The sequence below is a fragment of the Amblyomma maculatum genome, chromosome 6, assembly GCF_055883805.1.
Source record: "Amblyomma maculatum isolate TAMU_Amacu chromosome 6, ASM5588380v1, whole genome shotgun sequence".
Lineage (NCBI taxonomy): Eukaryota > Metazoa > Arthropoda > Arachnida > Ixodida > Ixodidae > Amblyomma > Amblyomma maculatum.
Window position 1 is genome coordinate 84,594,036 of NC_139349.1, and position 24,385 is coordinate 84,618,420.

The 24,385-nt window shown below is 44.7% G+C and overlaps 1 protein-coding gene across 1 annotated transcript in view; it reads right to left on the reverse strand.

Annotated features, from left to right (window-relative positions):
* LOC146186171 (mitochondrial glutathione transporter SLC25A40-like) overlaps positions 1 to 24,385 on the reverse strand; it is a 39,706-nt gene that overhangs the window by 11,053 nt on the left and 4,268 nt on the right. The window contains exons 3-7 of the mRNA XM_084607072.1: positions 19,867 to 19,934; positions 18,454 to 18,581; positions 15,218 to 15,292; positions 13,155 to 13,253; positions 8,695 to 8,792 (exon numbers count right to left, since the gene is read on the reverse strand). Of these exons, the coding sequence (XP_084463198.1) occupies positions 8,695 to 8,792; positions 13,155 to 13,253; positions 15,218 to 15,292; positions 18,454 to 18,581; positions 19,867 to 19,934 (468 nt within the window). The remainder of the gene's footprint in view (positions 1 to 8,694; positions 8,793 to 13,154; positions 13,254 to 15,217; positions 15,293 to 18,453; positions 18,582 to 19,866; positions 19,935 to 24,385) is intronic.

Consider the following 24,385-nt stretch of genomic DNA (forward strand, 5'->3'; position numbering starts at 1 on the left):
CAGTAGAATCTCAATACGAATCTCACTGGGTCATGAAAATCACTGACAGTATTATCAAAAATTCGCATCATCCAAACGCGATCGAAATTTGCAGGCAAAGTATGGGAAACGCATTCATGCAAATCTGCTCACGGCCGTCGGGATTTATTAACGACGATGCGCAGGCCACGTGCTGCCACCACTCACAGCAGCTTGCCTTACGTATCACGCGAATGGTGATCATGCATACTATTTGAGGGTGTGATTTCAACGTGCATGCTCACATAGTCATAGTACCACAGGAGTGTGTTTGGGACGCGTGAAATTCTGTGCACCGTGAGCAATGCATCAATGAGAGTATCAAGGTTTTGCTTTATAATGCAGCAGCAAGGTGCTAAGCAGTGACCGCTCAAATTTTGAAAGAACAGTTCTAAAGTTCCAAAGGAGGAACCACAGGACCCAACCACACTTTGTTCTCTGAGACCTCACACACTGCCAGGCTCACAGAGTGCATGCACCAGAGCAGAATCCACATGTTCACTAGATTCCCCGTGATATTTGTGCTCACGAGCGTTGATGGATGGAGTGTTGATCGAAGAATTGCAGATAAAAATCTGAGCCGACAGGCGAAAATCAGTATGGTTTATTTTTAGACATGGCATGCCTAAGAAGTAGTGGCGATCAATGACAGCATCCCCCGCCTTCCCCTCTTCCCCGAGTGAAGAGGCAGCCTTTTTAAAAGGCTCCTGAACGTATCTGTACGCATTGAATAATTAGACATAGCATGCATTATATTAACCAAACTTTCAATACGTTCCTGTGCTGAGAGCCCAGACACACTGACACAAGACAGCACATGCCCTATGGCAAAGGCCATGGTTTTGTCCATCACTGCACCAGACTGGCTGCTACATCTGCTTTGTACGGCTACTGCAGACTGCCAGGAGTTCCAGAGGAGATGATGACGTGAGAAAAAGTCAGGACACGAAAAAAAGTTCTTGCTCCAGTGAGGCGAGCTATGGAAGAAGCATCAACACAAAGGTAACTCCTCTTATCTAGATTGATAGCACTCTCTATTCTTTAATGAAATTTCAGGGAAGCATGACCCAGTGGTGACGATAGCGAATTTAAGTAATGCCAAGACAGGCAAATGTAATGGTGAGCTTACTTTTGATGACAGAGAAGCACTATATGTATACGTAATCAGAAATGGTGCTGCATTGCCACATTCAAAACAGTCTTAGGAGTGAGGGAAATATCATGAAGGCTTCCATGTCGACGCTATGGTGAAGAAAAAGGCCGGCTTGTCTGCTCAATTGAGTCCTTCATGCATAAAACATGCTCTTCTAATGTTTACTTTAAAACGGACATGGGCAATGATCGCCATAATGAGCTAATACCCTCATCACTGCTCCAGTGTACTATCATCGTCTGCATCATAAATGTTCTAGCCGGAATATGCAAGAATCCGATAGTGGTGCTTGGCCATCCACAACTGGAACGATCCCTTGTCAATGGACGCAGCCTCCCTGATGATGCTCTTACACGTGATGTGCCTCTCCTTGAATCACTGAAGTTACCCATTTCTTGGCTGGAAGTCATTGTGGCCGAGAGCAAAGCCAGAATTCTTATTGGCCTTCACCAGTATGGGTCCACTGAGGGGGCGTGCTTTGATCGGGCATCCAAGAATCATTTGTAAAGTGTCTATATCACCATATGTAGTGCACCAGATCCCCTTTCAGTCTCCGCTGCTAATGTTCATTGTCGAGAATGGCATCGATCTTGCTGTCATTTTTGATTATCACTTAAAGTGTGGACTGTTCGACTGTGTGATTTCGCACTTTCGTGCAATATCACTCTTCTTAACGTTTTGGCACACTTAGTAAAGAATGGCACGCTTCGTCTTCAAAGTCAACACCTTTCTCTTATCCAAAGAGATGCTGGGGCTCCCGAGACACGACATAGTCGAGAAATTGAAGGTCAACAGGGAACGGTCAGGGCGAGTTCCTAGAAAGGGGATAACTGAATAGGTCAGTTGACTAAAAGTTGCCCAGGCAATGTCAGGGGTCACGAGATATCAAAGATAAGAGCAGAAAAAGGCTGGGAGGTGTAACAGTGTCAGTAAGAAAAGCGCACACAAGGATTCACAAAAGCAGAAAAAGGGGCTGCGCTTCCTTCCAAGCCTCACAACGCTCCCGCGATTTTTCTCTAGACCCAGGACCGCGAGGAAAGGAATTCAAGAACCACGATCCGTCCAATCAGCCATTACTCCGTGACGTCGTCAAAATGTGCCTTTTATGTTCTTACTTCGTTTTTCCTCCCGCACGGCTGGCTCAGCAACATCAATATGGCACTTCACGTGGGCAGTGTGCCATGCGATGGATGCAGCGAAGCAGCCTTTCGCATCGCAGGAGTCCAGACAATGCTGCAAATGCAGCAATCAGCTGAGTTTCGCCCTTATTTTCACTAAAAGATTTGCCTGAAAGGTGTAAAAATGTTCCGATTGATACATTATATCTCATTTGATACAAAATTACTTTGCTATGCCCGCTAATCAGCTTTTATTTACTTTGTTAAACCAGGACATAAACTGTACTGACGATGCAAAAATGGCATCGAGAAATTGAACTTCTTTAGTTACAATCACTATTTGCTATAAGTGGCTTCCCTATAACCGGGCTACAGTGTACTTTGTAGCAATCCTGACGTTCCACCGCAGCCTCCACATGTCCGTTACCAGAGTCCCATGCTGCTCATTTCTTCTCCATCCTCCTCCCACAGGTGACAGAATGGCTGGGTGACTGACCATTGCCATTCAGCTACAGTTCTACCCAGGTGGTCCAATGGTTTTTGCCTACTGGACATTTTTGGAGGGACTTCAAGACTTGCTCTAGTAGCTACATTACACGACCATCCAAGCAGGGCTCAGAGGTAGATTTCATTGCGACAGCAGAGGAGGGCCGTCACGGACGGATTCCCGGAAACAAGCTCCGAGGACGGATGCGGGGACTGCTCGTGTGTGTTTCATGCGTTCGCTGCGCGTCCGTTTTGTGACCACGGGCAAATGCTAACCCAGCCTAAGGCAGCGCAGAGGGAGGCTGCAGGCTGGCGTCTCGAGGACAGCGAAGAGCGAGGTGAACGCGCATTCCACTGTGCGCGGGGCACCCTGGAGTGGTGGTACCGCTGGCCATGGTCCACGCCTCAGAGCGGCGGCGGATATCTGGAATGGCCGCGCGCCTTCCAAGGATCGAGCGGGGCTTGGAGCGTGGAAACAACGGTCATGGGCAGCTGCGAGGAGGACTCCAAGAGGAGGGAGGGTGATGACAAGTGACTTGGAGAAAACAAGGCGCAGGGAGATGCGACTCAGGTGCCGAGCACAGAGTCCGCATCCTGATGACTTTCATCCTTAAGCTTGTACATACCGTAAATAAATCTTTTGTACATAGCAAGTTGTCATACGTGGTCCGGTGGAATCGGGAGGTAAAGAAGAGAGAGAGAGAACCTTTCTGTTTAGCTAGGATACGCTACTGCGCTTGTCTGACAGCCCCAAAAGGATCAGCTCAGGCCTATCTAGCCAGGTACAGTGACCATGGACAGGTGTACTCGGTTTTAGCTGCCTCCTTCTCTCTTGTGAACCAGTACAGAGGTCGCCGCAAGAAATTGCAGCACTGCCGTGGGAATCCCGCTGCTGTGGCATGCACCAAGCACTCTTTACTACCACCAGTAACAAAAACTTTACGAAAAAAAATGAAAACCCAAGTTGGCCAAAACTCAGGCGTCTTAAGAACTGTGGCAACACAAGTTACAAACTTTGAGTTTGTTGATAAATGCACAAAAACAAGAAAGAAACAAAACCAGTTGAACAGATGCAGTTCTGATAATTCATAGACAGACCAACACATAAATTAAAAGACAACAGAAACACAAGAAAAGAAAGATTTTTCAAGATATAATGATAAGAGGCACTAGCTTTTAATGGTCACTTCTGGATGGCACAACCATTTGTGTAAGCGCTAGAAAAGTAGCTACTAAAACCAATCAATTTTCTAAAGCAGTTTCCCAACTGGTATGATCAATGAGCTCTGAGAGGCAATCCACTGTTCGTGTTGCCTTATCTGCGCAGCGAAGCCCTCCTCTTCATGTAGGCCTGAGATGGGGTGACTGCGAGTGCGTGATGCTGAAGGACGCCACTAATAGTCCTGTTTTCTTTGCAATGAGACACACTCCATCTTATAAAGGCTGGGGGTGTCTCAGTAGTACCCCACAGAGTGTGTGTTGTGATGGCCGGTCCTTGAGCATGTGGTAACTGGTGGCACACCATATAAACCATGACTTACAAGTTCCTGGCCCTTCTAGCAGGTTGGAAGACCTCCTTATACTATCTGTGAGAGAGCCGACGGAGAAGACAAGCCACCCTGGTACTATGAACACAAAATTTCAAAAGCCCTTTAAGCAATGCCACCCTTACCTGAGAAAAAGCAACTAGACTTCTAATGCACAACGAGAGCATAAAAGAAACACAGGTCATTACACTGACCAATCTGTTCTTTAAATGTTTAATCCTGAGCCTCATCACACATGTAACATGCTACTTTTTATGCAATCCACCTGCAAAGAATGCACCAAAAATAATTATCAATTTTTAATATAAATGCGAAAAATTTAAATGTTGCCCTGAATATTTATAAGCAGTCACATCTTTGATATTCTTCACTAACATTGCCATCTTTGCTTCACCTACTTTCTAGCTGAAGGTTTCCCAAGCAGGCTTTTGTGGAATACTTGGGATGGTATGAGTGCTTTCCGGGCTTGCATAAGAACCATGCTCGAAACTTTCCTTCGCTCACTTTAGCTTTGGACAAATAATACTGCTATGCAGTGCATTCCACTTATAATAATATTGAGAAAACCGGAAAATATGATTGTTATAATCAATTATTGTTATATCTGAACCTGAAAAAAAAAAGACAAAAGCAAAAAAAGCAAAAAAAAAAAAAAAAAGCATACACCCACATAATTTTCCATGCATGTAGGCCTGCCTACGTACTGGTGATGAGTGAATTGGGTTGAATAACGCTAATCACCGTAAAGAGCACTAAACACTTTGTTACGGGGTACATCAGTAGCCATAAAATAGCTTAAGCATCCTTAAAAAAGTTGAAATTCGAGCTTGCTTGAGCGGCAGCTGAAGCATGATAATCGCTGTGAGCATCGCTTCCAGTAGCGCGTACACTGGCGGCAGTCCTTTTTGCGTACATGAAACTGATCAACAAGTGGATAAACTGCAGGACATCCTCAGCTTTGATGATCGTTAAAATTGTAGTGTGCTGATTCGCGTATTTTTTCACAAGGCTTCCAACCTTAAAACCCTGCCAGAAATCCCGATGAACCTGCCGTTTCATCTCGAGAGCTGTTGTGCTGTCCTAGTGGTCAGCACCATCTTCCACGGACGATATTGCGATGACGATATTGTGCGGCGAACAGCAGTGATTACAATGATGATAGCGCACATTTCCTAACTGCAAGTAATGGCCTTCGCAGATTTCTCCCTGCCGGATCGCTTTCACCGCATATTCTCTTTTTAGCATTTTATATTTTAGCAAACATTCAGACGAACTTTCGTGGTAAACATCTACCGGGAGGTGAAAAAGCCTTCGTTGTATCCGACATACCGCCGATAATCGATTGTTATAGTGTCTGGTTTATTTTTACATATGGGTAAAAAGAAAACTGTTAAATTCCAAGCATTTGATCGTTATAAGTGATATATATTGTTATAAGTGGACTGCACCGCGTACAATAGCAGCCAGTCATCATTATGACAGAATGTGAGCCCTTTCTCAGGATCTAGCGCCTGCATGCCCGCCAGCCAGGAAGGGATGGAAGCCAAGACATGCAGGAGGGTTCCTCAGTCCCTTTTGAAAGCTGTAGGCATTCCCCAGGACAAGAAGACTGAGAACCACTGTTCTACCCAGTCCTTTTCTACAGTCGAACCTCGATATATCGAACAGCGCGGTGATTGCAAAACAGTTCGATATAGCCGGAATTCGATATACAAAATCACGTAGAAAACGCGTCAAAAACTAGTACAAATCAATCAATGAACCAATCGTGGCACAGTGGCGCAATAAATACTCACTTGAAGTTTCAAACAAAGTATTTATTCCTTTGGCTTAAAGTACTGTAGCAGCGTAGCTTGCTTCAAATTGGCAACCGCGTGCTTAACCACGGCGTCCTCAACGTAGTCTAAACGGTCCACAAGCGATAGTCCAGCGCCTTCTATTGCGCCACAGTAGCGGCGTACAAGGTCCAAAGCAGCTACAGCCTCAGTTGCAGTCGGGAGCGGGGCAGCGCTTACGGGATCAACCTCAGCAGCGTCTTCGTTTGGCCGCTCAGCAGCCATCACAACACCGACCACGCTGTGACAGGCCTAGGCCACCTAGGCTGCCTAGGCCACACATGATAACAACGACTGGCGCAGCACAAGTGGCGGCGCCGAGACGCGGTTAGTCGTTGACAAACTAAATCAGGCTAGCCACCCTAGCCCGGCCAAGCCGCCGCGTGCATACGCCGCTACGTTCAAATGGCACCCTCGGCGCGACCGATGTATGCAGCGATCGTGCGCAGCAGTCGGGAACGCCCATCGCGCCGCCGCTATTTTCGAGGGCGTTGAGGGAAAGCTCGCCTCCTGTCAACAGAGTGCACATGGTTTGGGGTGGCGGAGTTCGATTTATCCATTTGGCAACCGACGCCGTTCGAAATAAAAAATTAAAAATGCATGCGATTTTCCGCGTGATATAGAAAGTGTTCGATATAATCAATAATTCGATATATCCGTGTTCGATATATCGAGGTTCGACTGTATTTCTACCAGCTTCAGAAGAACTTGAGGAGTGGTATGTGGCAGATTCCATGACCAGCATTCATCTTTTTCCTTCTTTCTTGGTAGCATTTAACCCCATACTAACTACTACTACTAACTAATACTACCACCATGAAAGCTCGTTAGTTTGGCCTTTAATAATATGAATTGTTGGATCGTTCGAACCGCACTACTTGGCCCAGCAAAGCTTCACTGGCATCTGTGAATAAAAAAGCTTGTTAATTCGCAAGCAAGTCAGTTCCGCGATGGACAATTCGAACTATGCGTGCGCAGCCACGCCTTTATGGTCTGGTGCATTGCCTCAGAAATGCCCCACAACGAAGCAGTGCAGTCACAAGGATGCGCCGTTTCCAAAATAGGGAGTGAAGGTAAAACAGGGTAAAAAATATAGAGTACTAAGTAAAAATGAAGGGCACCATAACTGGCGCGGTAGCTGGAGGGTAAGGGTGCCTCTTCTCTGATCCCGGTAGCTTCCGAGACGATGGAATGATTAGACACACATTACCGAACATGAATAGCCCTGTTGGTTGCGCGAAAAAGCAGCAAATAATATATAATTGATTTTTTCCTCCTCTTGTGCAATTTCAGCTCAACTGCCGAAAGATGGTTGTGGCATCACAGACACACTGAGGCCATGTGAGGCATACAAAAACTGCAGCATCTACTGCTGCTTTGTTCGTTCTAATTTTAATTCAAGTGAATGCTGTCGCCAGCCTGCCAGAAAGTCAAAATCCCCAAATATGAATAAGCAACAATTGTACCTCAGTTTTTTTCATCACTCACGCGACTACTGCTCAGTGGCTGAAAGTGAAACTGCAGGGAAAAAAAAAAATAAAAATTAATTTACCCAGTGGAAGTGAATTCCATGTGGTCATTTTTGTACACCAATGTCTAGCAGGTTATTAAAAAAAAATAATAATAATAACAATAAACACGACAAAAAATTTTGGTGCCTCACTCCTTTAAATATGAATGAACACAAGTGCTAGACAGGGATCCCAAAAAGTCACAGTGACAACTGCAGAGTGAAGATGGTACCGTGAAGCTGCTTTAACTATGTTATGACAGGCTGATGATCAGACAACAGACCAGGGAATAGAGCAGGTGCCACTTGTAAGAACACCTATACAATCAAACTTGTGCCTGTGTAGTGGCCCGAATGGTAAACGGCGATACAGTAAAACCTCGTTACAAGAGACACTCAAGGGACCCGAAAAAGATGTCTCTTGTAACCAAAGAATTCCTACCAACTCGTATGAGTGGCAGTTTAGATTCCCTTAACTAAATTCTGTTCTATATCAGTGTCCTGTTTTGTTGCACTATGCCAGGAACCAAGGAGTGCCTCCTCTTGACTGCAAATTCAGAATGTCCTTATTTAGCCACTGTCATTACATTCCTGTGTGTGTGAAACAACAGGGGAATTTGATGTGTGACTGAAACAATAAGGACACTTTGACTTCCCAGTCAAGAGGAGGCCCTCCTTCTCGGTTCCTGACAAACTGCAACAAAAACATGACACTGATATGGAACAGAATTTAGTTAAGGGAACCTAAACTGCCGCACATACGAGTTGATACTAATCAGCTGCGTTGCATCAGTGTACCTGTGTTGTGTCGCTTATAAATAGTGAAGAAGTTACTTTAGGGACCTGCAAAAGTTGCCCTTAGTAACAGAGTGTCTCTTGTAACCATGTCTCTTGTATGCAATGTTGTTAACATGGCAAACATAGGAAAACCAACCAAACCATTTTCAAGTGTCTCTTATAACCGAGTGTCTCTTGTAACCATGTCTCTTGTAACGAGACATGGTAAAGCAATCAATGTGTGACTCACCGTTCCTGCAGCAGCGCCAGCCGTGAAGCTGAACAAGAAGGTTGGCTGTTCCTGCTTGTGCCGCTGCTTCAAATGCTCGTAGCAGGTCCAGTAGAAACCTTGAGAGGAAGACAAAAGCCATCGTGAACCCAACGCCAGAGGCCTTATGAAAGGCTGCAATACGCGAGAAAAAGTAAATATGCTGTTAATGCATTAAGGAGCATTTCGCACAGAGAGAGTGCAACTTCTGCGCCGTGCTGCATTTCCAATCATGCGGAACAGTAACATCTGCACCGCTATGGGCCTGCAGCTATCTTCTACACACAAAGGCTCAAGGCTACAGTGATCTGCACGCTGGCGATTCGACCACCAAAATAGGATTCATTTCCCTATCTGTATTTCCCTCTAAGCGCATGTGGGAGGTGCGGCATTCAATCCCCAGTGTTGTCAGGTGCTGACTGGAGATACAATGGGTGCAAGCTTTGACCTCGCCTTGTGTAAAGAAAAAAAATACCTTGTGTCATTGTGCACATTGGCCAAAGTTTACCTTGTCTAACACTTGTGTAAAAAGAAAAAAATTCAAACATCGAGCGGAGCAGGTTCGAACCCAGGAATTTAACTATGGGAAGTGAGTAGCCATGGCTGCAGCCAATCGTACCATGTGCAGACAGCAACAAGCTCTCACGTTATGATTTGAACGTCACCGTCTCCATCAACTTATATCTGTGCGCAAAAGCTTTCGCACTTCTTACTCGGTTTAAGTATACATCAAAACCCTATTATATTTTGCCCTAGATACCTTAGACTCCCTTGCCTCAAAGGAAAAGAGTCACCGCTACAGCAAAGGGCTTGGTGCTGATAAAAATGGCAAAGAAGGCAGAGTGATGGCTACATAATTACTGCACAGAAACCTGCTATACTACAGGAAATACAACATGTTGACTGGGCAAACTGACAATGGAGCAAAAAGAAGCATACTATTTGCCTCCAAACGTAAGAAAGCCAAAAACAATTCAATGGCATGGACAGGAGGAGTGACTGCATGGTATGATTGGTTTGGTTTGGTTTGATTTGTAGGACTCAGACTACGAGACTTGTAGTGGAGGACTGTGGATATTTCGACCACCTGGGTTACATTAATGTGCACTGACATCGCACAGCACACAGGCACTTTGCTTTTAGCCTCCATCGAAAAGCGGCCGGCGAGACCGGGATTCGATCCCGCATCCTCGAGCACAGTAGCCGAGCGCCCTAGCTACTGCGCCACCCCGGCGGAGTAACTGCATGGGATGAGGACACTGCCCAATGTAGTCCAAAGAGTGACATCGGGTTGGGTATGGCCAAGGAGCAGAGTTTATAGACGGAGAAATGTGAATTTATGGTGGCTCTCCTATGTTTCGCAGGAAGAGGTCAATGATGAGAAATAAGGTTAAAATGTGTACCAAAAACTCCAATTAATTCGGTCTAGAAGAGACCAGGAAAAATGTTCGAAATAACCAAAAGTTTGAACTACCAAATGCGTCTTAAGAACTGTCAAAATCCATTTGCATCAATGTAACTTTATCTAATGAACAGCTGTATAATGGCTGTCTGCATTTGAGATGGAAAGCAAGTGACGACGACGGTTTCTTCCAGTTTAGTCATGTGCAATGTTGAAAAAAAAAGTGCTAAAAAATTGTAAAGTCCTTCGCCACTCTTCGCAGCGTGATGCAGTGCAGTCATGCCTATTAACAAAACAGCTCCGTTGCATTTTGAGACTGTTTCACCACACAGTGAAGTACTGTGGTGAAGCGTGCAGACCGGTGAACCTGCGCATGTCTAGCGCATAGTTTCAGCGCACTGGAAACAGTATGTGGACGCACACGAGGGATACGTGAGTAGCTGTTGGAACATCGAGACGCTTTTTCCCAATAAAAATAAAAGAATAAACAGCAACGTGCCAGGCAGTGTCCAAAGCGGCACAATTTCATGCCATCACAGCAGGAGGATGGCGTGAAGACAAGCAAAGCGAAATCGACACTATGTGACTGAGCTACGTTTTTTGGAAATGGGGTACTTCTGAAATCTACGCCGTCGTGCCTACCACAGGACGCACAAAGTGCACGCACACCTCTGTTCAATCCGACTGGGGTTCGAGGAGGCCTATTTTGGTGACCGTCGGCCGAGTGGGTCACAGCAGGACCCAGTTGCATGCCCTAATTAATGAGTGTCCAACGCAATAGACTTCCATGGGCATCAGCCGGGACCACGCTCAGAGTTCAAATTATCCAAATCTTCGGATTAACATACTCTTGTCAGTGTAAGGATGCCTCTTCATTGAAAGCACAAAAACCACGGTACAGTGCAGCATTAATGCAGTAGGTGCATTTTCAAAACAAATATAGAGAAGCAAGCAACAACAGAGAAGGGACAAAGAAAATAATTTGTTGTCAATGTCTTGCTTAGCTCTCTTGCTTTCTGTCTAATTCACCCCCACTTCTGACCTGAGTGACAGCATGCCATGTGTAAAAGGAAAAACTCCAAAGAACAAGCATAAACTGCCATGAGAATAAAAATTCACCATATCCTCACCATCACCATGTCCTCCATCTATCACCACTATCACCATGTCCTCCATCTCACTTACTTTTCTTTTTGGAGCCTGGAGCACACAGTGGTGAACCCATCTTTGCCTTCCAGAGATGCCTCTAACGTTCAGTGCATGCTGCTTATGTAACGATGCAAACGGCACGGGAAAAAGAATTAATGATGTGACGACTGTGTACAAGAACACATAGCGAGCTGACACCGCGGCCTGCTCTATTCACGAATGTACTTATCAAATCTGCCGCCAGTGGCGTAGCTGTCATTTTTGCATGCCAGGTACAAATGGCAAAGTTGGGCTTCCGCAGTCCCTCTGGCAACAAAGCACGCCTTGCGAGCATAGATGAGCCAATGTCCACCATTCCGGCCTTCTCCCCTTATCCTCCCTTTTAAATCTCTGGCCCAACCTCACCCTCGATTTGTAATTCCCTGGTTCACCCTTGCCATCACTTTCGCTTCATGGGCCCTCCCTCATCTTCACCCTACAATCAGCTGTTTTAACATTCGAGTTATTACTGCGATACCGTTAGAGGTCCCATTCACCAATAAATGTAGTGTTGCCACTGTGAGCAAAAATTCGCGAACATGCCTTTAAAAAAAAATTTCCTGACAACCGGCATGCGCAATATTCGCATCAAGCGGCAATAGGTGCAGAAAGCATACTTTTCGCCTTTGCTATATTTTTGTATGCACAAAAAATCCATTGAATATTTGGGCATGAACACTTGAAAGAACGTCTTGTAGACATCTCACAATCGCACCCACGGCAACTACGCTGCCAATACAGTAATCCTAACTAATAGCTTGACAGCCTCGGTTAGCCGAAAAGTGAACAATTGCGATGACAATGTAGCTGTACTTATTAAACGGGCTTGATCTGATTGGAGTAGAGGCACCGAAAAGTGATGTGGGAAACAAATAAGATGCGCCGCGGAGTACACAGCCCGCCATGAGGCGGCGCACGCGGCAAAAATCCAGCTGGGTTCGCGTTTTTACTTGTCTACTCGGTCTAACCCTGCTACCTTTTTTTAGTCAACACACAAACCAAGAACAATCGTAAAATAAGAGTGGGCACTACGATACTTGTAATAAAGCACTGAAATCGGGCACTTTACGATAAAAAAAAATTAGCTTGGGTTTAGCTTTAGTCAAACCCAGTAGGTTGCGTAAGCAAAGCCGACGTAGCTTCTCTTTCAGTTCCTCCTCCTACTTCTCCTTCTGCGGCGTGACGTGGCTACCGACCAGGTTTACCCGACAGCTTGAAGAGAGGCCCCATCTGCTGTCGCTCTAAAGGTCAAACGTGGCTAGTGGCCAGATTTACGCGACGGGCTGAAACCTGGTGTAGTATTGATTATGCAATAAAATCGTAAAACTTGGCAGGTATGCTTGTGTGATTCCGGAGCCGATAACTGGTGAGTGTGTGGCAGGAACAGTGGGAGCACTGGCAATGAGAGGCTAAGAGTCCGTTCCCTGAGGTAATGATGGTGGGCAGACCGAGTGGAACCCACATAAAGATGCCTTGTCCGGTGGCGGCATGACCGCGCGCATTCTCTCCTAGCCTGGCTATATTGCCTGTGGCCTCCACCTCTCCCTGTCCCCTCTCGCACATGCGCCATGCGAGCTACGGTGGTGGTGGCGGGTGCTGCAACTGTGAGTCTGCACCCTCAGCGTGATCGCAAAACACTTTGCTACTATAACTTCAAGCAATAGGGATTTTGCTTAAAATACTTTAAGGGTAATTTTCCCTGCTCTGAAGTCTTATTTTTGTTTCCGTTCTGCATTGTCCTTAGAGGTATTCATGCGAAAACTGCATACAAAAAAAAAATCGTGGAATTTGTTTCAATTTTTCTACAACCAGATTTAATTCTAGTCCCAGCATGTGGAGCACGTGCACTCACATGAGAAAGGTACATCTCTCAACAGTGTTGGTCCAAGGCCCGTGTAGAGAGACAGCAGACCCCTGGTCCTGACAAGGCTCTTCACAGCTTGTCCAATTTCTGCAACAATGACGAGGGAAATCTACCGTTAGAGGCAGAAGAAAAGAAGTGCCATAAAATAACCCTAATAATAAGAAGTAATAATAAATTTAGAGGAAAAATTAAATTTCAGGAAACCATAAAATATACTAAATTATGACATGTAACATTGCACAGAGTTATGAGCACAATTATAGCATTGAGGCAAATATATTAAAAATTATGATTTGCTTGCAAGGACCACTTTTATCTCCTCTTGCAAGCTACATGTCAACTGTAGAATCAGACACTTTTTGTATACAACAGTCAAAGTACGATTTAAAATCAACGAAACGCAATTTAATGAAAGTCCCGATTTAACGAAGATATCCCAATTCCCCTTCAGGTGCCCAAATGGTCCAATGCTTTAAAGGGCCACTGTCCAGGGAAGGACCTTTTAAGCAAAGGAGCCCAGTGTTTCGATCCGGTACCGGAGATAGTCTGTGCAAAATGCTACAGTGACACGCGTGCCACAAAGCAATGAAAATACAAATCAAAGCTCTCTCATGTTCTACTTTGGAAAGCCAGCTTCCCCATCCCCTGCGCTGGCCCGTCGAGCCGCAGCTATGATGTATTAGTCGAAAACGACATCCATTGGTCCGTCTCGCTGTCTGAGGGTGAAGGATGGGTGTCTATCGCTCGCTGCGCATTTTTCCCTCGCCACGGCCGGACTGAATCCAGCGGCCCACTCTCCCTCGGCCGTTTTTTTGTTTTTTCGTTTCGCGAATGCGGAGTGCCACGCAAGGGGAATTTGTCTTGCGGAGGCTCGCCGACTGGGCAGGAGAGTGAAAAACCTTTGTGAAGGAACGGGGAATGAGAGGAGAGAAACACAACAGAATCGGGTGATTTCGGTGGCTGTAACTGCGTTATTAGTTACTCTTTTTAAAAAGATTTTGCGGCCTTGCGTTCTGGGGGCGAAGTCTTACAGTCACCGGGGAAGAAAATATTTTCGACCGGAGGGTGGACAGTGGGCCTTTAAGTAACTTGAAATAACGAAAACAATTTCGCTCTGTCCCAATTCAACGAACCTTTTGCCGAGAAATGAAGGTGAAAAAGTCTATTTTAGTCTACTTTGCACAAAACACCTAATAACTTTGCTCCACTTTTGCCAAACTGCATGGCACAAAACGGGAGTTATACTCATTAAAATTCACAAGATTTCGCCAGCCGTAACAAGCTAGCTCGTCGACCGAGTGTTGGCAGAGGTGCCGCATGCTGACACCAGATCAAATTTTGGATGCCCTTAATTTTCTGCACAGTTAGCCCTGGAACACGCGAGAAAAGAACACAAGAAAAGTCTGTGCAGTCGTTGCTGACAAACTGCATGCAAGCAAAGATCAGTGGCCATGAGCGTTGGCCCGGTGGTGCAAAAGGGGCACTTGGGGTGCCAGAACTCTGGCACCGGAACTCTGGCACCGGAACTCTGGCACCGGAACTCTGGCACTTCGTGTCAGGGTCTGCTCTTCGTGTCAGATAGCCATGTTCCGTCCCCGGTAATGACTCTTTCCGAAAAATAAAGTTTAATTTCAAGATTCAAATAAGATACAAAAGTTAACTCACGATCCCCCCTCGGTTGTTTTTGTGATTATCAGTCAGCAATATGGTGACCAGCTTGGCGCACACTTTTCGCACATTCAAACTGTCACCTACGATGTCATGCACGGTGATTTTTGGAATAGTGAGAGCCTCTGCTATCATCCGCACATTCATTCGACGGTGGTGTTCAATGATGAACATGAAACACACTTTCATTACTTTTGCTCATTGATGGCCATCTAGAGAGGGATTCAACATCGACGTCAGCCCGCTAGCAACAAGCAACAATGTTGCTTGCCTTTCCACAACTTCAAGACATAATTTACCTTCCACAATGCATAACAAAAAGAAGCTAATAAAACATGAACCAACTTAAAGACCACCCACACACACAAACATAATGTACAAACCTAGGTAGCTAAGCCTCTTTGATTGCATCTTTGTCCGGACCATCTCCAGTGGGCTTATCACAGTAGCAGAAAACACTGCAAAGAAAGACACAGACAAAAGGAGAAAAAAAGGGAAAATGTCAGGACCATTACTGCCACTAGGACCAACTCACATGCACTGAGAATATAGACCCAGCACAACTACCTAGCAGTCATCCTGCTAATGCTCATTCTGGTCTAAATCTGTATTAACCCTCACAACAGTCTTAATCTGCAGGAGTGGTGTGCAAACAGTACTTTATGCAAGATGAAATCAAATACAAAAACTACAAAAACAAAATACAAAAACCCAAATTTGAACCAAATACTTGCAAGAATACTTGCTACTTACGGCATGCAAGCAAAAACAGAGAGCAGTACCACTACAATACAGTGCTATAATTCAAGAATTTCAAACTGTGGGGCTCCTACACCCCTCTTAACTTTTTTAACCATGCATACTCTTGACCTTCCATCTCAGTAGGCACGGAGGCAGCGCAAATGGCGTGAAGTTTAGCATGGCGCATGACATGCGCTCAACACGGCAGCGAGTTTAGATAAGGGGACGTAATGGACGAACCTGAGGAAACTGTGGCGGGAAATGTGCTGAGGCGCGGTTACACTGCCGGCGAGCAGCGCAAGGCGTCCTGATGTATACGGACTGCAAAGAGCAGCGTGTTTCTTCAAGCGAATTATGTATATGATAGCTGCTCTAAAATAGGAGAACATGTTCGGAGGGGTTGTAACTATTTTAAGCTCACGCTACTTTTCATTCAGCGGATTTAACCAGTTGCTTGATTCAGTACTCAAGGATTTCAAATACTTGCAGAGACCTTATTTTTAGCCTTTACGGCAGAGCTGTGAGTACCACAAAACAGGTGAATGGCTAAAGTAATAGTGCGGGGCTGAGAAGATGCTGTAGTAGAATTCTATCAAGAGAGACATGCCAAGCACATTTTCCGCTAGAGACGAAAGGCAGGATGCCTCCAGTGAACAGGAGTGTACGGGGTACAGCGGTTTATGTTAAACACTCGTAATCAGATTCCCGCTGCATGAAAACAACAAAAAATAACTGCCCACATTTTGTTGAAAGACTAGCCCCCATAAAGACTGAACCTTTTTTGGTCATGAATACCAATCAGACTTTGCATACCGCAGCGTGTCGTTGTACCAGCTTTTCTAATTTCACCGAGTAGGTTTTAAGAGCCACTTGCTCTCAAGGACAGACAAACTGCAGAAGTCAACAACCATACCAATCCGGCGTATAACTGTGATTTTATCATTCAAAACTCAATTCGGTTGGCATTTACTGGAGATTGCCAGAACGGACGTCAGGCGCCAGTATTCACTGTCCCACGTGAACTGCTGCCGGTCTGTCTCACTAGAAATGTTATCTACATGGCTTGAATAACACTTTGGTCCACAACACATCATGTAAAAGAGGCCTCTGATTACATCTGAATCACCCATGGTTGCCTACCATGCGCTGAAATGAGTACACAGAAAACTTTCATGCAGCCGAGATACCATAGTAGTCACAATACCTTCCGTGTAAACTAATGCTTGTTCATCACTTTTTCCTGCCAAAGTACCATTTTCAAGGCAGCACATGGAGATAAGCCTGATACAAGGATGCCAAATGCGAGAAGTCCGCACATTGTATCTAGAACACGCCCAACTTTGTCGCAGTAGCTAGGCACCACATAAGGCTCGTTCATTTTTGCAAATACTGATCAGCCAATGCCAAATATGGCATATTTATTGTAATGACTCATTGCCTATGACAGTCGGAGGCTGAGCATCAGTTTGTAACACTGAATCAGAAAATTTGCATCACAGTAAGTGAAATATAACAACACCTAAGCATTCAAATCCTGGTGCTCCCTACAGAATGCTAGGAAATATAAATTGCTAGAGTCAACCATTACAGCATACCCCTTTGATATCAGTCACTTTTCCTCGTAAAAAATCAACTAACAAAATATCATGCGACGTGACAACCCAACCACTCACATTCCTTACAATCAAACTGGCAAGCAATAGCTAGGAAATTATCAGGAGACGTAAGCTAAAATATTCTGACGTGCGTATTGCATTTCCTACACTCATACAAAATACTTTGCTGAGCAAACGCGTGCTACTGTTAAGCAATGTAAACATTCTCATTACCTTCAATCATACCTCTGAAGCTCAGCGATGAAATGCAGCCATGATCAGCTTGAAACAGATTTGCAAAATGATTTCTAAAGGCCTACACAAAACATACGAAAGGTATTTTACTCTGACCTGGCACAACAGTTTCCAATGAAAACAAAACAAAAAAAAAAGACAAGATGATCAGAGTAGACAAAAGACAAGATATTTGTGCTGTACAGTGCACGGTGAATGTGCCACCTTCACATGCAGGAAAAGAAAAAAAATAGCCGGGGTTTAACCCCGCTTATATTAATTAAGGCGTACAAAAGCATTGTTTGGCATGGTTTAGCTGGCCGGCTCAGTATTGTGAAACTGGTACAGCGATGAGAGTGCAATGTGAACGCCCCTAGGTGTTGGAAATTATTTCACAGCCCTCCACTACGCGACTCAAGCGCCCAGCAAGAAGTGTGAAAGATACCGCGTCTTTCCTTTCCCATACACTAATTTGCAACTTTCGCAGTATATTTGCAAGGCCGTCCGTGTGCCACGCGATGCCAGTGCACATTAAAGAACCCCAGGTGGTCGAGATTTCCAGAGCACTCCACTATACCGTGGATAAGTGCAGTACCTGCCTCACTCCTCAGTGGAGACCTACACCGAAGGGGACATACAAACATTAAGTGACTATGCTAGGCTCTGAACCTTTGGATTAGCACTTTCGCACTAATGTCTATTCCATTATCATGTAGGTCATGAGAAAACATTTTAAGGAGATGCTTGGCTTATGGTGTTAATGTCCCAAAGCGACTCGGACTATGAGAGACACCGTAGTGCAGGGCTCCGGAAATTTCGACCACCTGGGGTTCTTTAACGTGCACTGACATCACACAGCCCATGAGCACCTTGCTTTTCGCCTCAATCGAAAAGCAGCCGCCGAGGCCGGGATTCGATCCCACATTCTTGGGAACAGTAGTCGATCGCTGTAACCTCTGCACCACCCAGGCGGGTTTTTTTTAGGGAGATGCAAATACATGCAAATATGGTGTGATATGAGCTAAGAACAAAAAGTGACCAAGACGCACCTCGAGCAAAACTTCCCGAAAGGGCAGGAGCCCAAATGGTTTGGCCACCGAAGACGTGGTCGCATAGAAACTCACGAATCTGGTCATATGCTGTGAAGTATATCACAGTGGCAGGCACCGCCATCACTCTGTTTAAAAAAGGAATGCGTTAGGAAGACAGTTAGAAATGGCAATGAAATTAGTGGAATAGATGCTGATTACTGCAGAACACAGAAGTTTCAAAACTAAGTGTAAACTGCAAGCTCTGAGAAAAGAAAACTGGATGAAGCACGGAAGCGATATTTCAATGAGGGCATATTACTAAGTATATATGGTCTACTACAAACAGTTACACTTGATGAGGCAAAAATTTTAAAACCTCTCAAATATGACTTCTTTTCCAAGCACGTTGCCCAGTCTTTTTAAATCGTAAAATAAAACTGCTGGTGCACGCTGCATCAACAGTCTTGCTGAAGGATACTGATCAGGAAATTGAGGCTTAAGATACGCAAGCATAGAATGCTTTGCAACATAGCGTTAGCATTAAACTTGCATGCCAGTCTTCATTAAAGAAGAAATTACCAAATAATGGCACTTTTAGAACACTTATTGCCAAAAAAGTCAACAAGTGCATATATAAAAGAGTTCCTGAGCAGCGACACAAAAAGCAAATGCACTTATACTGAAGCTATTTGCCCGTTTCAGAATTGTTCTTAGTTCTGTCAAAGCTAGAGCTATAATGCATGAAGACAACGCTAAGCTTCAAGGGGCACTGAAAGAGGGGTCCACTGGGGGGAAGAAAAGCAAATGATATTGATAGGTGCTGATGTGCCTATCATACAACCGCAAAAAAATTTTCAATCTAACTTACATAATACCAGATATAGGAGATTGAAAACAGTGTGTCTGTTTTCCCACTTAACTTGTACACAGGCCCGACAGAGAAAAAAAAATGATTACAGACTGGTACCGCACTCTGCCCAAGAAAGCATCACGAGCCAACCCAGCTCGGTTGTTAATCTTCTTTTTTTTGTCACTAGCTCCCCCTTACCAATTAGAAAGCAGAAGAAAGAGCGGAAAGGGAGATGCGCTACAGTCTTGTGCCAGACCGGGCAAACACCATGCCCTTTTTGCTGAGGCACTGACGACCAATGGGCACACTACATTGCTTGATGTCAGCCGTGCTAGATAATGTACAATGTGCGGGAACTCGAGCAAAAGCCTGGCATCGTGAGTCACCTAAAGACTTGCATGCGGCATGCACCCACTCAGCGGTATTTCCTCTATAACATAATGTATGTTTCTTAATCAATTTCCTGGACCCCCTTTCAGGAACCCTTTACCATTAAAGCTTTCACGCGTGCGCTAAGTTACTCCATTACTTGTACACAAATGAAATGATCTAAGAGAAGCCTGCATCAACTAATAACTCACAAGGTTGGAGGCAAGCCACTCCAAAGAGAGGTGACGCCTTCGTTTCTTGCTATCTTTACGAATGCATCCTGCAAGTTTGGGACACATTGGCAACAGTTCCTACCACTTATGTCGTAACAGACATTCCTAACCGACGCTAACCGAGACAGTTACAGCAGCCTGGACCTGTAAGAGACTCCATTAGAATAATCCTGTTCAAAAAGAGAAAGGGAAAAAAGCACACTTCAAGGCAAGAACATCTTAAAGCGTCAATCACTCAGAGGATAGCTACATGCAACAAACCCTTTATTTGACGAAGTCAGAACGTGAGAGGTCTAAGCCTGCACAGTAAACAGTAGTTTCTCCATTTGTTAGGATAAATGCTGTCAAGTTTAGTGTGCAAACTGAAATTCAAGTCTATAGTAAAGGCATTAAATTTTGTGGCACAAGTTGCAGGACTGGCTGGAATCCTTCTTTAAGCCAGCTACAACAACGAGAGAACATGAAGAGATTTTCCAAGCACTATACCGTATTCATGTATGATCCTAAAGCCCTCCTGCCTGTAACATGCACAGTAAACAATTGTACTGTTTGGGTAAAGCAGTACTTTTATCGTTCTTGCCAACTTGGACAGCATACATCAAGGTCCTCCTCGCAAAAATGTTCCTGGCAGGTGGTAGTTGGTAGCTGACATGGCCGGGCACTGAATGTTGGCCGCAGCATGTCTCAGCACTTTCCAAGGTAATGTAATATAAGTTGCCGAGTTTGTACAAGAATTACACATGCTCGTGACTTGACTGCTATGCAATGTAGCGTGACTGCACCTTACAGGTAGCATAATGTAAAGTAACGTAACGCTTTCGCATTTTCACATTTACACAGCTTTGTGCCTCTGCCATTTTTTTTTTTTTTTGTGAAAGAGTTCTAGAGCTCCAGCACCTTACTTCCAAGCATTGCCCGCTAACTTTCTGTTCCCGACGTTATGCTACACTCTCCCGATTTTAGATAGTTATCCCGGGCAATGCTTTCCCACCAGGCGTAAAATATTCTCTATACTCGTGGACAAGTTTTACTGGCTATGGAGCCAAGGCTACGAGGGTGAATCTTTTGTTATGGTGTTACTACACCATGTAGTACTGGCATATCTATTCTCAGGTACAGTTTCGGTTTCAGTTCCGCCTTTACTTGAAATAATGGCTCTCGAGCCTCCAACGAAGGAAAAAGGTCTTTCTTTACACTGCTAAAGCTCTAAGTGAATGTATATTCAGGTAAATGAATATCATGCGATACGTACACTGTCGAAACAAGCACACTGTGAAAGTGCACAGAAACCAACAGGTGGACGCAGCAGCAGCAGCCGACGTACGCTTCGGGAGGAGATTCCCAGCAGATGACGCGGCAATACCGTTTGCACAACGTTTTGTACAGATTTAAGAATGCACTACACTAATGTTGCACTGACCTATAATGTAGTACAATCTTGATGTAATAACAACATAAGCATTTCTGTAATGATATATTATATTCCAGAGCACTGTCCGCATAATTTATGAAGGCACTTTATTCAGCTGCGCAGTGAGCTGATGCGTTCTGGCTCTGTAGCTTTGGCTGCGTAGTCACAAAAACCTGTCCGGGAGTATACCATAGCTGCTTCCAGATGCCACAGATATGAATATATGCTTCAAGCTTTTGGGATGCCTTTTCAATGCCAGTTCACTCACTGCCACCACAAAAATCGTCCTCTGGCACAACATGCACTTCGCTCTATGTGAATTACTCGGTTCTGCTCTCACCCACCTTCCATAATCCACATGTTTAAGTCATCTCAAAGGGAGCAAGAGGAAGACACAGAGAGGAACAATAAAATAAGCCTCCCAAAAGATTCTCACGGAAAAGGTGGGTTCTTGAGGAGTTCCATTTCGAGACTGATTTACTCACAAAAGTTTGCTTGTAGACGAGGGATGCAGTTTAAGGAAGGAATCAAAAGACATACAAAAAAAAAAGATACAGTAAAGAGGCAACAAAAGCACACCTTGAAGAATTTATGGTCCACAGGAGAGGGAAAACAGGCCACCCTTGACCCTGCTATGGTCACTTCGGGTTATGCCCTCCCTCTGTCTTCCATTCCGTCTGAGAGGAACTTCAAATCGGCATCTAAGTTTGCTTTTCAGAACTAGGTAAATCAATTAGATTCTAATTTTTTTAAGGAATTTAAAGCATGAACCAAAATTTAAGGAGCCTCAAGGGTCTGTGTTAACTTTGGTAGCTACCTAAAAGCAAGAGTTCAGTGCATATTACAAAAGATTTAATAATACCTTTCAATGCAGTTATGCATAACACCAATGTTGCACTGTTACCCGTGTACCAAAAATAAAATAAAACTAGAGGACACTTAAGCTTTGCCTTTAAGAGTTCTATGCAATAGTGTTATTCGGCCCCGTTCACTGTCCTTAAACCCCAATGCTTTGAAGATGATGGATGGGTGTTGAAGGCTTTGAATCAGGCGGCAGCTCACTCCGTCTGTTGTGGCAGCACCGTAAGATTGAAGGAATTTACCAGTGAGCGGTGCATCGCAAGTAAGCAAAGGGGTAATGTTCTTTGCTACTCGCCTAACTATTACTTCCGTAATTAGTTTCTTTCTAATGATGCATGCCAACAGTGTTAAGGCAATGCACACGTTAGGTCCACCTTTATTCGGAGAGAAGCAATGGGGTTCCGTGGTGGAGAAGCTGCGTGCTAGCCTCACACTGCGAAGGAACTATGTTCAACTCCGCAGGTTTTCGCAAAACTTTCATTGTTTCTTTACTTTCTTCTGATTTTCATGTTACAAACACAACATCAGCACCCGCTTTTCTGTTACACGGGGCCCTTAACGCTACCGCGCCAATACCTCAGCGGGAATGTCAGAGGCACATATCATAGCAGCCACAGTGCCATTCCCCAGTGGGTGGAGTTATTATGATTAATACAACATGATGGCATGAAGAATATAAAACTGCGCAATTCTTGGTTGCCCTCCTCTCCAGAGGAATCGTATACATTTTAAGAACCGTACTAAATCATTTCTACAGAAAGCTGACAGGTGACGTAAATGAGAAATGGCAATATTTTTATATTCATTTTATTATTTCGTTCGATTTAGGCAGGCTTCAGAAGATGACATTTTCTTCGTTTTAAAGACTGATATGGCACAATCTTGCTCATGACTTCGAATTCCCCATTGGGGCTAGCCACTAACTGCCATAATTAAAGGTTAATTAATAGATTTCAATTAAATAGTGGCATAACAGCAGGAGTTTTGTAGCCTTTTGTGTACGTTGTGGCAGAGAGTTTCTTCCTGCAAATTTTTTCCCTTCTGATCCCACTATTTTTCGAAATTACTTAAATTCTTCTCTGAAACTCCCAGTATATAGAGTCGTGCCCCGTTAATATGACCCTCGTTAATATGGACGACCCAAATTATGGACAGTTTTCTGGGGACGAAACTTTTTCAATGTATTTATGCCTCGTTAATATGGAAACTCGTCTGGACGATGGACAGGTGAAGAATGCACATGGCCACTTGGGCCCATGTATTTTTGTCTTGTTAATATGGACAGTGCTTGAAAAAAGCAGCGGAGCCTGAACACAATTTAAAGACGGGCATGCCGCCCGCGGACCTACACATCAGCCGATACGGCCAGATGTCTGAGCGAGTCCTGTGGGGTTGGAAAGAACCAAAGTGGGTGTGTGGTCGTTTTAAGGAGGTGGGGGGGGAGCACAAGAGCGGAGAGGAACATACACAGCAAACCGAGGGTCAGCTAAGTAAGAAAAACCTCGAAAGGGGAGAACCTGGAGATTTCTTGGTGCACCAGAAGTGCCGCAACGAGAGAATCCCAGTCGAGAAAACAGCAACATGTGGTTGCAATAAATTCTGCTGAACGTGAACAGAGGCTGGAAAAAACGTAAGGAAGAATTGACAGGAAGAAAGACAAGTGCCTAAAGTGGCGGCTGGAACTGGAGTTTTTCTTTCCCAGATCACAAAGTGTGTTCCATGAAGCCGTTAACGCTTTTCGGTCAGAGTTAACACACTCAAAAAGCAGAGTGACAAAAAAAAGGCCACGAGCACGATACCGGGACCGACCGGGCGTCCCGTCCTGAATGCGCTTCCCTCTCATGCTCCTGGTTTTCTTCCCTGGTGCGCTGCCGAACTGCCACATTTTGCACCCCAGGGCATGTCGGCTTCGCTTTGAGTCAACGATGTGGCCCTGACAAGGTCTGAGCTCTTTGTAGTCGGCTAGCTGTCGTTCTAAACTGTACTTCAGCTTGCAGTGTTTGTTTCTTAGGAACACATACAAACGGCGCCAGGAAGATGGGATGTTCGATAGCCCTCTGCATAGCAGTTTGCCAACTTGACTCCTTCGCTTCCTTACAGAAACAGTACAAGGAAAAAAAAAAAAAAGAGAGAGAGAGAGAGAATCAGAACAACAGGAAAGGCAGAAAGGTTAACTATGCCAAAAATTGCAAAACTTCAGGAGCCTGCAACCCTCAAGTTAAGTCT